Raw genomic sequence first — 16,365 nt, forward strand, 5'->3', positions numbered from 1 at the left:
AACATTTTAAGATCTTTTTGAAAACAACTCTTTTTCTTTTTCTTCTTCCATTTTCTTGCCTTTCAGACTCAATGAACATCCTAGAACCAGAGGATGAGGAGCACACACAAGAGGAAGATTCAAGTGGTAGTAATGATGATGAAGACAGCCAGGATGAAGAAGAGGAGGAGGAGGAAGAAGAAGAGGAGGATCAGGTAGAAATGATTGCAAAAAATTTCAGTAAACAACTCTCAATGAATCTGTTCCTGTTAGACTCACAGTTTCTACTTTCCTTCTAGGATGATGAAGAAGGGGACGAGGATGATGATGACGAAGGCTCAGAAATGGAGTTGGATGAGGACTTTCCTGACATCAATGCTGCACCACACATCCGCTTCGAAAGGTTTGACAGGGATGATGACCTCATCATAGAGTTCGACAACATGTTCTCCAACAACGGTAAATAGGAGAATGATGACAACATGGCTCCTACGAAAAATGTTTTCTGGTCAAACACATTTTTTGAATTGTACAGTCCCCCATAAAAGACATGGTGACTCTTAAAAGATTGGTTCTGGATATAAAAAATAAATTTCTTAAACTCTAGTAAACACTCCTCGGGGTTGTGCCAGAGCTATCCCCCTAATGCCTGCTACTGTTTTCTGTTGTTTTTCCATCAGCTGACATCCCTCCCTCCCCAGGCAACATCCCCAGCTCCCATCCACTGATGGTGCGCCACGCCGACCACGGTTCCCTTACTCTCGGCGTGGCAGGCACCAGCAGTCGCCTAGCACAGGGCATGGGGCGAAGCCAGCGAACACTGCGTCAGCTCACTGCCAACAGTGGACACACAATCCATGTCCACTATCCTGGGAACCGCCAGCCCAACCCTCCGCTCATCTTGCAAAGGTAAATTTATGTTTATTTCAGAGTGGTTGCATCATTTTTTCTGCAACATCTGCTACGCTGACATTTTCTTAACTAATTATGCTAATTTAAGAGTCTGCCCTTCATGTACTCCTTTCTCAGATTGTTGGGCCCCAGCGCTGCCGCTGACATCTTACAGCTGTCCAGCTCTCTGCCTCTGCAATCTCGTGGTCGTGCTCGCCTGTTGGTTGGAAATGAGGATGTGCACATCATAGCTCGTTCTGATGACGAGCTGTTGGATGACTTTTTCCATGAGCAGAGCAGTACAGGGGGACAAGCAGGTGAAAATTACTTTTGGTTGTTAGTGACACTTGGATTCTGAGTCTTGTTCAAGAAAGCCAAATCATCATTACCTGGCTTGTGATATTTACAATTCCCGATAACTTCTGAAGTTTGGCACTGAATATTTTTGTACAAAATCTCAGAACTTGCGTGGTTATCAGAAGAGAAGGTCAAAGGGACGTTAAAGACTTATTCAGCAATGAGGTTGAACAGGAAAATTTATAAAGTATATCCTCTATTTAAAGATATGTAATGTCTGTTTTATTTGCCCATCTGCAGAAACCTTTTTTAAAATTTTGTTGGAATGTCAGTCTTCTAGCTCAAAAATCTCATGCCATGTAATGAGTACAGGCCATTATTTCACTTTGGTGAATCAGCCTGTAACCATTCATTTGGAATAACAGTAGATGTTTTATATTTTAAAGTGTGCATCTCCTGTTTTTCACCCACATTAAACGACACCCTCTTGGGAAATGACAGTGTACGAATGTCCTACGACCTCTGCTCATCTTTGATGTGAACATTCTGGTCAAGTTTCAACTTCACTTGTATTAAAAATGTTTATTTGACTTTTTCTAGGAACCCTTTCTAGTATTCCCACTGCCTTGACTCGATGGACAGATGAGTGTAAAGTTCTGGATGCTGAGAGCATGCATGACTGTGTTGCAGGTAAGTTTTTGGAACTTGAGACTTGTTTTATTAGACATAAATTTTCTCTTTTCTTATAGAAAGCCCAGTTACAAAGCACCTCTTTGACGTTAAAATCTGCTTACTGATTTCTTTAAAAAATGGGTGTCATTGCCAAGTTTTTAGAAATTGTTGAGGCTTTAGCACTAGACAGATGTCATAAGTTTAACCCAAAGTGGTTGTAGTTGGTGGTAGTTCTGTGTCCAGGCATATGGTGCCGGCTTGATGAAACATTTGAAATAATGGTATTGCACTCTGTAAATCAAAGAATTCCACTAAATGGGGGAGATCTGCAGATTCATCTGTTGCATGTTTGATCTTTGTTTGGCAACTTTGTGACAATAAGTGTTCAAATACAATTGAAGACAGCCTGAATAAGTTTTGGAGGATTGCTGGGTTTCTGTTATCCGGTAATTACCGGATAACCGGTTGATATTCATTTAAACTAAAAGTTTTTGAATGTTTAACAGCAGTTTGATTTCAAAAAATGCTTCAAAATTTACAGAAATAAATATTCGGTTGTAAAATTTTATACCTTGTAGACTAAATCATAGTTTAGCCTTAGTTTAGTCAAGTTTGGACCAATCCTATCCCACCAATACCCGATCCAGCTTTGAGGGGCTGGATTGGCGCCAGTACCTGATATCAGGATCGGATCGGTGCATCCTGAGCAATAACTCACTTGCACAGCCGTGTTAACACCAATGACCCTTTTTAAAAACTGGAATATGCTCATATTCCGTTTTTTAAAAACCTGAAAATCACCCCTGAGTTACTTCTTTTCTAACCCAAGAATTTGGTCATGTATCCACCTATCAGGATATCCCCATCTAAAGAAACATTAATTTGTGTTCTGGACATGGTCTGTTCGCAAGGAATCTTGGTCTTTTGAGGACAGGAAGTCTGTCGTGCTGCTGCTGCTGTTATGCCGAACTGACATGCATTGGTTCATGTTTTCCATGCGTCGAAAAGTTGTCTGTGCATTGCTGTTATGATTGTGATACGATGGAAAAAGGAATACCCCTGTTTGCTCACACATGTAAACAGGTTATCCCGAATATTTCAGAAACTGGAATGTTGAGCGTAACCCAAATACTGACTGCATTTAAACATAGTCATTCATTTGTACATCTGTGTCTGATTTTAGTGGTGAAGGTGCCTATCCTGCAGCATCTGGAGAGCCTGAGGGATGAGGAACTTGAAGAGCGTAGGGAGAAGAGAAGGAGACAGCTGGCTGAGGAGGAGGAGTCAAAGCAGAATGAGCGGAGGGCCTCTGGTGCAGAACAGGCAAGGGAACAGAGCCTGCAGGTTTGTAAATAATATGTCTGCTATCAATTTCAGAAAATTCAAGTGCACACATCTCTTTGTTGTTATCCACTGCCTACTAAAGCCTTCTGTCTGCTGTTCATAGGGTTCTGGGCTGGGGACAGTCAATGGCACAGAGAACACTGCAGGTACTGATAATTGTGAAATGAAAGTTGACATTTCTCTCTCAATATCAGAATTATTTTTAAGGATTGACCCTTCTCACAAGAGGATCCTGACCAGCAGTGCGTGCTGTGGGATGAGGTAGTAGTTTGTATAGTTTTAGGATCACACCAGATCTGGGAGATAACTATACAGTCTACTGTCTTTCTTATGGCATTGCTACACCAGCTCAGCATCTTCTCGGGCAAAGAAGATCCCATTTTCCTTGGACAAGGCTGGATACATCGAAAGATAAAATCAGATTTACTTCAAATGAGTTAAACATTGTGTATTTTTTCTGTAGCCGGCTTTGCTGAGGTGAGGTAGTAAGTTGTGTTGTTGTTGGGGATCAGGATTGTTCACCCCGTTGAGGAGATAACTATACAACTTACTGCCTTCCTCAGCAGAGACCCACAGCATCTGTGAAAATAACTCTTTACCTGATAATCACACTTCAATTTCTGTCATGTTCATGTGCGCTTGCTTGCCTCAAACTGTTCTTTTATGTAGATACATTTTTTTCTTTTGAATTATTAGATTTGACCAGCAGTTTTTATAGAGAAAATGGTCTATGTTATGGAAGTCCTAGCATGTATTTATCAGCTGGTGATCACAGAGCAAATTGAACTTTTATAAAACTTGTTGTCCTGTCTGAATGCATGCTTTTTGTCTGGATATTTCAGAGGGTGAGCAGGCTCAGGGTGGTACTGTTCCATGTCTGGACCCACCAAGGGTCTCTGAGGGCTTCCTTACTGCTCCCCCATCTGGAGAGGTCACTCCCACCACCCCTGCTCCTCATGAACAGGCACTGGTTTCCCTGGAGACTGCCATCAGTCAGCAGGTCCACCAGCCAATTGCCGACCTGCTGCTGGCTGAGTCTCATGCCAGCTCACTGGCTGCTCTAGCAGGGGCAGGTCTTCCACCCTTGTCGACTGTTGACAGGCCAAACAGTGAAGCGGAGGCATCTCAGATGGAAATGTCCCCGGCACCCACAATCGGTGAGAGAGTCGGAGGAGGTGGAGGAGGAGAAGGTGGAGGAGCGTTGGATGAAAGCAGGGAAGGTAGATTAACTTTAAAAGCTCTCTTCATACAGATTGGCCAACAGTGAGGATACAAATCTGTAAATTATGCTTGTAGCTGAGTCTGGCTGGAAAAAAATGAGCAGCTATCAATTAGAGGTTCTCGGCTAAAGGAAATGTCGCTGCCCTAAATTGGTTTCCCTCATTTCTTGATCTTTAACGTCATTCTTTGTTTCTTCATAGCCTCCCTTAGTCCGGACATTGTGGAGACCTCAGAGCCCGCAGCAGTGGGTGTGTCACAACTGGAAGGGTCCCCAATGGACACCAGCAGCCCTGCCTCTGCCACTCAGGAAGAATCTGCTCCCAACCCTGCACAGACCGCCCAGCTGTCTCAGGAGCTATCAGGCAGTGGCGAGAGTGGTCTGACTGACAGGCAGACAGATGCAGAGACTGGGTTAGTAGCATCCCTTGCTAAGTAAATGTATATGTAGAATCATGGAGACTGTATTTCATTGTTGGCACCCTCGATGTTTACGAAGAGATTTTCACTACACTCCCCTTCAGTGCTGTGGATGTGTATTTATCCAAGCTGAAAGAGTTGAAAACTACCTTTTCCGCCAGCTTTCTCCCAGTGTTTCAACTTGCTTTCAGTTTTTATATTTGTTTGCCAGTTTTGTTCAGGTTATTATAGATGCAATGTTTTCATTATTGTGTTTTATGCCAACAGCTCCACCTCTGTCTCATCACCTGGGGAGACAATGCCCAGGAGTGATAGTGCTGATAGCCAGTCTCAGGCCATCCAGGAAGAGCCACTCCCATCCACCAGTAATGAGGATGAGGATCCACTTGCAGGTCAGAAAAATTACCATGCCTTATCTGGTTTTTAATATTTTACTTTCTTATAAAACCCATCTTTAATTGTTTTGATGTTTTTATCTTTGCAGGCATCAGCCTGCCAGAGGGTGTGGATCCCTCTTTCCTGGCAGCTCTTCCTGAGGACATCCGTCGAGAAGTGCTGCAAAATCAGCTTGGCATTAGGCCACCTTCCCGTCCTCCTGTTGCCACCACCCTGCCTTCCACTGCTGCCCCTGTTCTTGGAGGCCCAGGGGTCACAGAGGTCAGCCCGGAGTTTCTTGCTGCTCTGCCACCTGCCATCCAGGAGGAGGTGAGAGGCCCTAAAGCTATCATCGATTACTCCAGACAGAATTGTCTGTCCCAGAAATCATTCAGGTTAATCAGTTCTTTTAACACAGCATCCAATTTGTTGCTTTAGGTTCTCGCCCAACAACGAGCAGAGCAGCAGCGCAGGGAGCTTGCCCAACAGCCCTCACAGGGAGACACCCCTCTGGATCCTGTCACCTTTATCCAGACGCTTCCCTCAGAGCTCCGGCGTAGTGTGTTAGAGGACATGGAGGACAGCGTGTTGGCTGTCATGCCCCCTGACATTGCGGCAGAAGCAGCTGCTTTGCGTAGAGAGCAAGAGGCACGCCAGAGGCAGCTGATGCACGAGAGGTTGTTTGGCCACAGCTCCTCATCAGCCCTATCAGCCATCCTCCGCTCACCAGCATTCACCAGTCGGTTAGGAAGCAATCGTGGTGTCCAGTACACTCGACTGGCTGTGCAGCGAGGAGGCACTTTTCAGATGGGAGGAGGAACAAACCACAGGTAAGATGAAACTCCACTGTGAATTTGACAGGACAGTTGAAGATATTTTTCTTTTTTAGTGAAATGAAAATTAAAGTCAGTATGATTTTATGGCATCTTAAATGTTTTCACTCAGGTTCCTAGGTTATCTTGATGAGTTTAAATATTTGACCAATGAAACACTAAATTTATGTCACTCGTGTGTTTCCCCAGACCCTCCAGTTCCAATGTTGACTCCTTGTTGCGACTGCGTGGTCGATTGCTGCTGGATCATGAGGCTTTGTCCTGCCTGTTAGTTCTGTTGTTTGTGGATGAACCGAAGCTCAACACCAGCCGTCTTCACCGTGTGCTCAGGAACCTCTGCTACCACTCCCAGACACGTGGGTGGGTCATTCGCAGCCTGTTATCCATCCTCCAGCGCAGCAGTGAGAGTGAGGTGTGTGTGGAGACCTCACGTTTGGAAGACTCTCGAGGCAAACGGAGCATCCAGGGAGGCTGCGGAGGAAAAGGCTCAACTACCTCCTCCCTTTCCTCTTCATCCTCCTCTTCTTCCTCATCCTCATCTTCTTCGTTAGAGCTACTGAACAGGGTAGAGTCTCGCAGCTCCAGCCAGCTTTCCTGGCTCTCAGTATCAATGGACGCAGCCTTGGGCTGCCGGACGAACATTTTCCAGATTCAGCGAGTATCAGGAAGGAAGCACGCTGACAGACACTCAGCTGGGGGCGCCACAGGATCTGGAACACTTGGAGGAGGAGTATCAGGCACTGCTGCTGGTGTCACATGTGCTGGAGGTGGAGGTTCCACTGTCCACATCCACCCACAGGCTGCACCAGTGGTCTGCAGACATGTGTTGGACACACTCATTCAGCTAGCTAAGGTGAGACTCTGGTAACATTTGAACATTATAACAGTGTGAAGAGTTTTATAAATGGGAGGAAAAATCATTTGGGTTGTAAAAATTGAAATCCTTGTCATCTCTTGTCCTTGTACAGGTGTTCCCCAGCCACTTCACACAGCAGCGCTGTAAAGATCTAACAGCATCTGCCTCTGATCTGGACTCTCGTCTTTGTGCAGTGACCTCTGGGGGAGTGGGTGGAGGTGGTGGCTCCAGGTCAGGGTCGCAATCTAGCAACCCAAGCTCCAATGCCTCCAACACCCAGAACTCATTTGGCTCCTCAGCCGCTGCTCTCCAGTCTCTGGGAATCTCCACTGATTTTTGGGACCTTTTGGTCAAGCTGGACAACATGAATGTCAGCCGCAAGGGCAAAGCCTCTATGAAGACGGTGCCTCTTGGGGGCAGTGCAGAGGCTGAGGGAGCTCAGTTTAGTCTGGAGACCTCTCCTCTGGGCCAGCTGATGAACATGCTGTCTCATCCAGTAATCAGACGGAGCTCTTTGCTCACTGAGAAGCTGCTGCGCCTGCTCTCCCTCATATCCATAGCCCTACCAGACAACAAGGCCACCGAGGTGCCTGCTGGTCACCCCACGCCACAGGCTGCCAACCCCAATGTGGCAACCGGCTCAGGAGCCACAGCCCAAATCACATCACAAGGCGTGGTTTCAGCAGGCTTAACCCAGCCCACTGTGGCAGGCTCAGGGGTCTCTGTGGGAACTGCATCCCAGGGTACATCCTCAGGGACAACAGTAACAGCTTCTCAGACATCTTCTACAACAATCTGTATACCCACGTCCACTGGAACAACCTCTACAGGTAGTGTTTGTGGATTTCTATTTAACATGTTATCAGTTTATTAAATCCAAAAGTTTTGATTTAAATTGTTTTATATAACTATTTTTGGTGTGTTTTGCCTAACAGGGAAACAGAGATCCACTGGAAGCATTACAGAGATTGACAGCAAGATAGCCTCCTCTGGGCTGACGGAAAAACAGCTCCAACTCTCTGTTGAGGTATTAGCAAAAAGTTGAAAAGGGTTCAATCGTTCAATTATCATAAAATGTATTTAAAAAAATCTGCATCTTGATTTAGGAAAGGGTCACTTAAGAACAAACAAAAACACATGGGTTAGAGTTCAAAGAAGCCTGAATTGTGAGTGTTATCTTGAGAACATCTCGTCCTGTCTTTGGTACTTTTCAAGTCAAAAATGACAAAATGTATTATTAACTACAGAAATATAAATATTATGAAAGCTGGAGGAACCTAATAGGCTTCATTATCACTTTTCCAGTACTCTTTTTTTAATTATTTTTTTTATTATTATTTTATAAACACAAATGTTAGAACAAAATGAAACAAAACACAAAGCAAAACATAAAGTCCCACCCCAAACTAACAGCGAGCACTGCCCTGTACATATACACATGAAAAATGAGTAGATGAAAATGAAAAGATGACAGAAGCCAGGTAAACAAAAAGCACATACAAGTAGGGGAGTAGACCACAGCATCAAAATACATTTGTTAGCCAGAAACAAAATAGTTATTAACAGAGATGCAGTGTCAGAGAAAGAGTGAGTCAGCAAAAACTGTTTGCTAGTGACCTCCTGGATTACAGTGAACCCCCATTCCAGAAAGTTTGAATTTAGTCACATGACCAAAACAAGTGGATAAATGTGCCGTTACGTATATTACATTTATAACAGAGATTGGACGTGTCGGGAACATTTTCTGGAGCCGAAACAGATGTGTAGTAGGTTCAGTGAAAACATTTGAAGTTCTATTCATGAACAGAGATTGAGGTACGTCTAGGAAAAACCCCACTCCAAATCTTTTCCCGGTCTGCAGGATTAAACCTCACCTCCAGATCACGCTCCCATAACGACTTCAGAGAGCAGCAGCCTGAAGAATCAGAATAAAGCAACAGCAGCATTGTCAGCCTTCAACTGAAATGAGTCACAGATGAAAAACATAAATCATGCTGCATGAACGTTTGGATGTGCTGATTTGTCTATGAGACTAGCAGGCAGTTGCCTTTAGGTAGCAAGTGTCCTTTAAATATCCTTATATTCAGAGTTTTAAGTCGTGGTGATTGATAAATAATCTGTTTGCCCCATGTCCTAAAATCTCTCTCTTCCTCTTTCTGTCAAGGTGTTGACATCTCACTCGTGCTCAGAGGAAGGTCTGGAAGATGCAGCTAATATTCTGCTGCAGTTATCCAGAGGAGATGGTTCCACCAGAGACACTGTGCTCAGACTGCTGCTCAGCGGAGCGAGACATCTTGGATACACTCTGTGTAAACAGATTGGTCAGTGCTTGGCAGATACACAGAATCCTATTCTCATTCTCTGTTTAAGCAAACACAGTTCTCTCTTCTTCCACACCATCAAACATTTTCTTTCTGATTTCACAGGCACATTATTGGCTGAACTTAGAGAATACAACTTGGAGCAGCAGAGACGGGCACAAGCTGATTCACATTCTCCAGATGCTCCTCCTGAGGATTCCTCCATCTCAGCCAGACTCAAGGGCAAGATGACCAGCAGGTTAGCCAGTGACAGCTGCAGGCTGCCCAGTGGTGTTGGGTTTTCAACACCTAGGGCAGATTAGGCAGGACTTGTTGTGCTGACCTTGTGGCATTACATTGTTATGAAGCTGCCCATTCTTGCATGACCGCATATTTCTCCACTACAATGTCCTTTACCTGGTTTGCATTTGTTGGTTGGGGCACAGGTTTGATGGGGCGGAGAGTGTGGTCATTGTGGCTGCACAGAAGCGTACTCTCGGGGGACGAGAACTCCAGCTCCCCTGCATGAGCTCACTAACCTCCAAGACATCAACACAGAAGTTTTTCCTGCGAGTGCTGCAAGTCATCATCCAGCTCCGTGAGGACACGCGTCGCGCCAACAAAAAGGCAAAACAGACAGGCCGATTAGGTACGCAAGTGGTAGCTATGCAGTGTTCTTGATGCACGCAAGATCCTGATGTTGGATAAAATGATTAAAGCCCTCTTGTCAATCTCTGATCAGGCTCCACAGGTTTGGGCTCAGCCAGCAGTATCCAGGCTGCGGTACGCCAGCTTGAGGCTGAGGCTGACGCCATCATCCAGATGGTGAGAGAGGGTCAAAGGGCACGCCGACTCCAACAGGCACCCCCACCAACCGCCTCTTCTGCTACTGCTGCCGCTGCTGCTGCAGGATCGTCAGTGGCTGTCCCCCATGCCCCCACTGGTGCTGCTCCCCCTGCTGGCACGGCTGCTGCTGCTACGGTTAGCATGGGCTGCAATGACAGCAGGCATACACACTGCACAATTTAAAATACACTAATTGAAAACAGACTGTATACTCATGAAGTAATACTCCATTAATGTCAGATGATTTCTTACATGGTTTATGTCTTCCCTAGTTTCTTCTATACTGGCATTGTGCATTTTTTAATATGAAACACTAGTTGGACACTAGTTGCATTGTAACCCCAGTGAACCAGACTTTGGTACAGTATCTCTGAGCAATGCATCACAGTGTAGTTATCACCATATAGCTTGCTGCTTTAGTTTTTGTGCATAGTGACAGCTGCTGACGAGCTAGACATTATTCTCCCACCTGAGGTAGACATGTTAGTTTTCACTGCACATTTTTAGCATTTGCATTTACAGCTGTTAGTGAAAAAATGGTTGAAACATGAATGTGCTGCCTGCTCCAAATTGTTGTGATCCGTTTCACTAATGTTGTATGCTGGTGGACATGGCTTCATGCTTTTGGCCCTCCCTCCCTCTCCTCAATTCAAATTCCACTCAGCTCTCATGGTGAATTGGGGAATGTCATTATGCATGGCAATATCAGTCAAGATGGTTACTGTAGCCCCTTAAAAAACTAGCTACTTATTCTTCCTGTTTTTTCTTTGTGCTAATCCTTTTTATGTGCCTCTCTGGTCCTTCCTGGTTTGTTTGTTTTTTGTAGTCTGAAGTTCAGTCAATGTCAGAAGCACAGGCAGCCAACAGGGATGACTCTCCAATGGATGTGGACCAGCCATCTCCTCTGGAGCAGGATCCTGCACCTCTGGGTATGGCTCACTTCAAAAATACAAATGACACTTACAAATACTTGTGTTTTTTATGTTCCCGGTTCGTCATAATTGACCCTCACATCCGGTCAGCTTTATATATTCACATGTAAAGATTAAGAGTTCAAAGAAGACAGGAGTCAACAGGAACCACATCTTCAAATATTGTATCAACTGCCCGAGTGCTGCTCATGCTGTTGGCTTTGACTTTAAGTGTTGTCTTCTCCTATTAGTGCTACATTTCAGCATGTATACTCTCCATCGTGGTTTTAAAATATGTGTGCATGCTTTTGATCATTTAAAAGTAACAGGCATAATGGGATGAGCATGACGCACAAAATCAGCACAAGAGAATGTGGCATTTGTTCCCACACTGTCGGGGGCGATGTATTCTACTAAACTAGAGTAAAGTGGTACACTTTTGCACCTATTCCTCTTCTCTACAGACTGTGGCTGCAAATTCACACCAGGAATTGTTCATCACAGGTTCATAACGTTGAAAGCTCTGTGATGAATCAAATGAATACCAGCGATTTTGTACTTTGGAGACTAGGAGCTCTTGTCTGTGTGGAAGTTCAAAACTTTGGAATATGACCATTGCAGAATTTTTTTGTCTGTGCAAGGGGGTGATGGCATCATTTGTCTGCACAGAACCATGCAGAGGAGTCCAGCCCAGACACGTCTAGCATAAACCAAGCTTTATTATGCCACTTCCATCATTACTACTTGTTGGATCCCACTGAAAATAGCTCCTGATTATTCTATGAATCTCTGTATGGAAGTTTTAGATGTAGCATTTAAGCTTTAGCTCCAATGGCATGATAATAAAAATGAATTTGACCCTGATTTGAGGCAATAAGCACACACAATTTTACATTTAATATGTTAAACAGCTTTGAGGCTCTGGTGTTAAACTCTTAATTTTGTTTTAACATGTAAAATCATAGGTGAAGCATCTTCTTCCACTCCACTCAACTGAAAGCTTCATGATTAAGTGAAATAATTGGTCATCAAGTATTTGTTCTTTCAAACCTTTTTTTTGTTCTGCAATGGTCTGCTCCCCTACCGCTTTCTAAAACCTTTTGGAGAGACCATCAGCTCAGTACCTCTAGTCTAGTTTTACCATCAAAAGTGTCCGTCAATACAAAATCACAATGCTCAGGGAGAAGAGGTAGAGAGTTGTTTATGTGCAGACTCTGACTAAATGTCCTTTTCAGATGAAGATGGAAACAGCCAATCAGAAAGTGAGGAGAGACTTCCAGATCTCCCACTTCTCAGCGAGCAGCTGTTGTTGGATGAACTTTGGGACATGCTTGGGGAGTGTCTGAAAGAGCTGGAGGAGTCCCATGACCAGCATGCTGTACTGGGTAAAGAAAGAAAAATAGTGTTTTTACTATCTTCAAACTGATCTTCAAACTGTAGTTTTTTCCACTGAAGAAGCAGTGTTTTAGTGATATCTGTCCTTTGTTTTCCCAGTTCTCCAGCCTGCTGTGGAGGCCTTCTTTCTGGTCCATGCCACGGAGCGAGAGAGCAAACCTCCTGTGAGGGACACCAGGGAGAGCCAGCTGTCTCACATCAAAGATGAGCCTCCACCACTGTCACCAGCACCCCTAACACCAGCCACACCTTCATCCCTCGACCCATTCTTCTCCAGGGAACCATCCTCCATGCACATCTCTTCAAATCTGCCACCAGATACGCAGAAGTTCCTCCGCTTTGCTGGTGAGCTTAAAGTGAGGGGAATAATAAAGCTTTGTTCTCATGTGTAAAAGTGTTAAACAGTTTCTTTTCTTTCTTGCAGAAACTCACCGCACAGTGCTTAACCAAATCCTGCGCCAGTCTACCACTCACTTGGCTGATGGGCCCTTTGCAGTTTTGGTTGACTACATACGCATCCTGGACTTTGACGTGAAGCGAAAGTATGGAGAATTTAGTTACCCTCTTCCCTAACACACAGCTTATGAGCTTACGGTTATTGATTTGCTCATCTCTGGCACTTCCTGCAGGTATTTCCGTCAGGAGTTGGAGCGTCTGGATGAAGGCCTGAGGAAGGAGGATATGGCTGTGCATGTGAGAAGGGACCATGTGTTTGAGGACTCCTACAGGGAGCTGCATCGCAAGAGCCCAGAGGACATGAAGAACAGGCTGTAAGGCTCCAGTGTCCTTCTATCCATGTGCGAGTCCTCTCAATTAGGAATCATTCAACCTGACTCTGCCTTCTTCTTTTGCAGATACATTGTGTTTGAAGGAGAGGAGGGCCAGGATGCTGGTGGCCTGCTGAGGGAATGGTACATGATCATCTCTCGGGAAATGTTCAACCCCATGTACGCCCTGTTCCGCACTTCACCAGGCGATCGCGTCACCTACACCATCAACCCCTCATCCCACTGCAACCCCAACCACCTCAGCTACTTTAAATTTGTTGGTCGAGTGGTGGCAAAGGCAGTCTACGACAACCGGTTATTGGAGTGCTACTTCACCCGCAGCTTCTACAAGCACATCCTGGGCAAGAGTGTCAGGTATGTGAGCAAGTGGTGGTTACAGCCAGCGAATGTAAGAGTTGATTTTAAACGTGTTCAGACAATACTCACCAGCCAACTAAGTGCTGCCAGAATCAGAAAGCCTGTTGGACTGTTACTTTTATTATAATTATTTTAAATGTGGAAATGTTAATTAAAAACATGTAATTCTCGGGGTTAACAGGTACACAGACATGGAGAGCGAGGACTACCCATTCTTCCAGGGCCTGGTGTACTTGTTGGAGAATGACGTGTCCACACTGGGTTATGAGCTGACATTCAGCACAGAGGTTTGTGTCTGTACTCTAAATGTTTCAGTTAGCTTCAAGTGGAAAAATTGAATTTTATGATGTTTTCTTTTTGTGACTGTTCAAACTGTGACCTGTCTTCAAAATTTAAAAGCTTAAATGTCTTCTTATAAAACAAGTACAGGTACTTAAATCCTCCAGACTGAGCAAATAGTTGTAGTATTGCAATATTGTAAAAGTATTGTTAAGTCTTTCTGTGCATTGTGTGTATAGGTACAGGAGTTTGGAGTGTGTGAAGTAAGGGACCTCAAGCCAAATGGAGCCAATATCCTGGTGACTGAGGAAAACAAAAAGGAGTATGTCCACCTGGTCTGCCAGATGAAGATGACAGGTGAGATTGGTGTTGTTTCAACAAGTAACTGTTTTCTTGTGAGATGTCAAGATAAATAACACTAATAACGTAGTTGTAAATCCATCGGTTATGCCGACTGTGTGTGAGTGGCTCTGCTTGATTAGTGTTTTTAAATGGCCAGGCTCTTGCAAGGAAGAAAATCAAATGTATTTTTTCTAGAAAGAGGTTAAAAAAAGGACAGTAGGTGGCAGCACTGTTGAGTTTTCAACTACTCAATATGCAGCAGAGAGTTCAAAGGTGCTTTCTCTCTGGGGAGTCCAGATTTATTAAACCTAGCACCATCCAGCTGCTGTTGAAGTACATAATCCAGTAAAGCTTTTATTTTTAGCTGCTTTAATTGGACACAGAAGCCACTTCGATATCTAATTAAATATTACTTACACACCAAATGCAAAATATTCACACAGCCTCCTGACAGATCCTTGAGTCGATATGTTTACTTATTTTCAAGGTGCGATCCGCAAGCAGCTGGCAGCTTTCCTGGAGGGATTCTATGAAATCATCCCCAAGAGGCTGATCTCCATCTTCACTGAGCAGGAGCTGGAGCTGCTCATCTCTGGCCTGCCTACTATTGACATCGATGACCTCAAGGCCAATACTGAATATCACAAATACCAGTCCAGCTCCATTCAGGTATGAGGAAATAAACACAGACACATTTTTATCAAACAGTTCACTCTTACATGTGTGTGAGAGCAAATATGGCTGGATGTAGCCATGTTTAGTTTGGGCAGGAAACAATCTGTTGTTTGAAGCAATACAAGGCGGCCATCCTTTTCTCTGTGCTGTTAACAAACAACTAAGAACATTTATATAAAAAAGGACAAATAATCTTTTTTTTTTTTTCTGTTTTAATTTATTCTTTTTTCTCTTCATTCAGATCCAGTGGTTTTGGAGAGCTTTGCGTTCCTTTGATCAAGCAGACCGGGCCAAGTTCCTCCAGTTCGTCACTGGCACATCCAAGGTTCCACTCCAGGGTTTTGCTGCTTTGGAGGGCATGAACGGCATCCAGAAGTTCCAGATCCACCGTGACGATCGCTCCACTGACCGTCTGCCATCTGCTCATACCTGGTAAACACATAACAAGTATACGAAGCAAAATTCTACTTTAAGGAACATAATTTAAACATTTTTGTTTCTTTTTCAACCCTCAGCTTTAACCAGCTGGACCTTCCAGCTTATGAGAGCTACGAGAAGCTGAGACATATGCTGCTGTTGGCCATTCAGGAATGCTCAGAGGGATTCGGACTGGCTTAAACTATGAGACTCTTAACACACATGGACATGCATACACTTGATTTAGATTTGCCTACTCCTGACACACTCACACTGATAACCTTTGAACGCACGCACACACTATCATAGACATTACTGGATAACTTGTTGAAATGCCTAGACTTCCTGGTTTCTATTCCATGTAAAACAGTTAAAACCAGCAAGTAAAACGGACTGATTGACATTGCATACAACACAGAGAGCCTCATATTGACACAGTTGTGTCTCCCTTCCCAATTTAATGGCAAATGCAAGAGTTGGATTCAGAGGATAAAACATGGACTAATATAAGAGATGTTTTCTTCATTTAGTTTGATTTCTCTGTACAAAAGGTTTGGGAGTTTATTATGTTTAATCTTTTTTTGTTCTCTGGTTGTGTAAAAAGAAAAAAGAGAATGTTGTTTGAACAGGATGGTTATAAAACCTTTGGGGAAAAATGTTGGTGGTTTCTTGTTGCAAATTTGTGACCTCATAAGCCTTGATGATGGGGAACATTTTTATGGGGGGTATAACTTGAGAAGTTTTGGAGATATTCACGAAAATGCACTTTTCAAAGTTTTGTGGCATTTTTAAGGAAGGATGGTACAAAAAAATGAAGAGAAAACCTGAAGGAGATCTAAGAAAAAAACATTAACCATAAATTCTAGAGTATTTTTGGCTATTAAATCGCTGACCCAGCCTTGAGCCTTTGAATCAGAGTGGAATAACTACATGAATAAATGCATAAAATTGCGTCTATTGTCTCTTTTAACCATGTTGTAACATCACATGCGGTAAATCCATCTCATCAAAATTGATAGTCTGATATTGTATGAATACCAAAATAGAATATGTATGAACAGTTGTCATAGAAAACACTTTCTACACTTTGCTCTGCGGTTAGTTCATCCCTGTTGATTGACAAGTGAAGTCAATTCCAGTTTACATCCATTGATCCCTGTGATGAATCAG

At 43.8% G+C, this 16,365-nt stretch overlaps 1 protein-coding gene across 3 annotated transcripts in view; it reads left to right on the plus strand.

The window, feature by feature from the left end:
• The window catches only part of huwe1 (HECT, UBA and WWE domain containing E3 ubiquitin protein ligase 1), a 38,736-nt gene extending 22,588 nt beyond the window's left edge, over positions 1-16,148 (plus strand). For 2 of the 3 annotated variants that reach the window (XM_074681656.1, XM_074681657.1), the window contains exons 53-82: positions 67-194; positions 279-438; positions 660-888; positions 1,009-1,187; positions 1,768-1,857; positions 3,023-3,183; positions 3,287-3,329; positions 4,026-4,403; positions 4,605-4,815; positions 5,089-5,213; positions 5,306-5,526; positions 5,635-6,026; positions 6,219-6,882; positions 6,998-7,715; positions 7,821-7,912; positions 9,050-9,206; positions 9,312-9,444; positions 9,632-9,834; positions 9,928-10,166; positions 10,858-10,960; positions 12,178-12,327; positions 12,437-12,682; positions 12,762-12,879; positions 12,967-13,107; positions 13,192-13,479; positions 13,664-13,769; positions 14,001-14,118; positions 14,591-14,772; positions 15,020-15,210; positions 15,294-16,148. In XM_074681656.1, coding sequence (XP_074537757.1) covers positions 67-194; positions 279-438; positions 660-888; positions 1,009-1,187; positions 1,768-1,857; positions 3,023-3,183; positions 3,287-3,329; positions 4,026-4,403; positions 4,605-4,815; positions 5,089-5,213; positions 5,306-5,526; positions 5,635-6,026; positions 6,219-6,882; positions 6,998-7,715; positions 7,821-7,912; positions 9,050-9,206; positions 9,312-9,444; positions 9,632-9,834; positions 9,928-10,166; positions 10,858-10,960; positions 12,178-12,327; positions 12,437-12,682; positions 12,762-12,879; positions 12,967-13,107; positions 13,192-13,479; positions 13,664-13,769; positions 14,001-14,118; positions 14,591-14,772; positions 15,020-15,210; positions 15,294-15,396 — 6,269 coding nt within the window. In that variant the 3' untranslated portion in view covers positions 15,397-16,148. The remainder of the gene's footprint in view (positions 1-66; positions 195-278; positions 439-659; positions 889-1,008; positions 1,188-1,767; positions 1,858-3,022; positions 3,184-3,286; positions 3,330-4,025; positions 4,404-4,604; positions 4,816-5,088; positions 5,214-5,305; positions 5,527-5,634; positions 6,027-6,218; positions 6,883-6,997; positions 7,716-7,820; positions 7,913-9,049; positions 9,207-9,311; positions 9,445-9,631; positions 9,835-9,927; positions 10,167-10,857; positions 10,961-12,177; positions 12,328-12,436; positions 12,683-12,761; positions 12,880-12,966; positions 13,108-13,191; positions 13,480-13,663; positions 13,770-14,000; positions 14,119-14,590; positions 14,773-15,019; positions 15,211-15,293) is intronic. The other variant, XM_074681658.1, reaches the window with a different exon arrangement.
• Positions 16,149-16,365: the final 217 nt, after the last annotated feature.

Source organism: Halichoeres trimaculatus, unplaced genomic scaffold (genome assembly GCF_033239565.1).
Source record: "Halichoeres trimaculatus isolate MK-OKI-2021-1 unplaced genomic scaffold, fHalTri1.1 fHalTri1_scaffold_11, whole genome shotgun sequence".
NCBI lineage: Eukaryota > Metazoa > Chordata > Actinopteri > Labriformes > Labridae > Halichoeres > Halichoeres trimaculatus.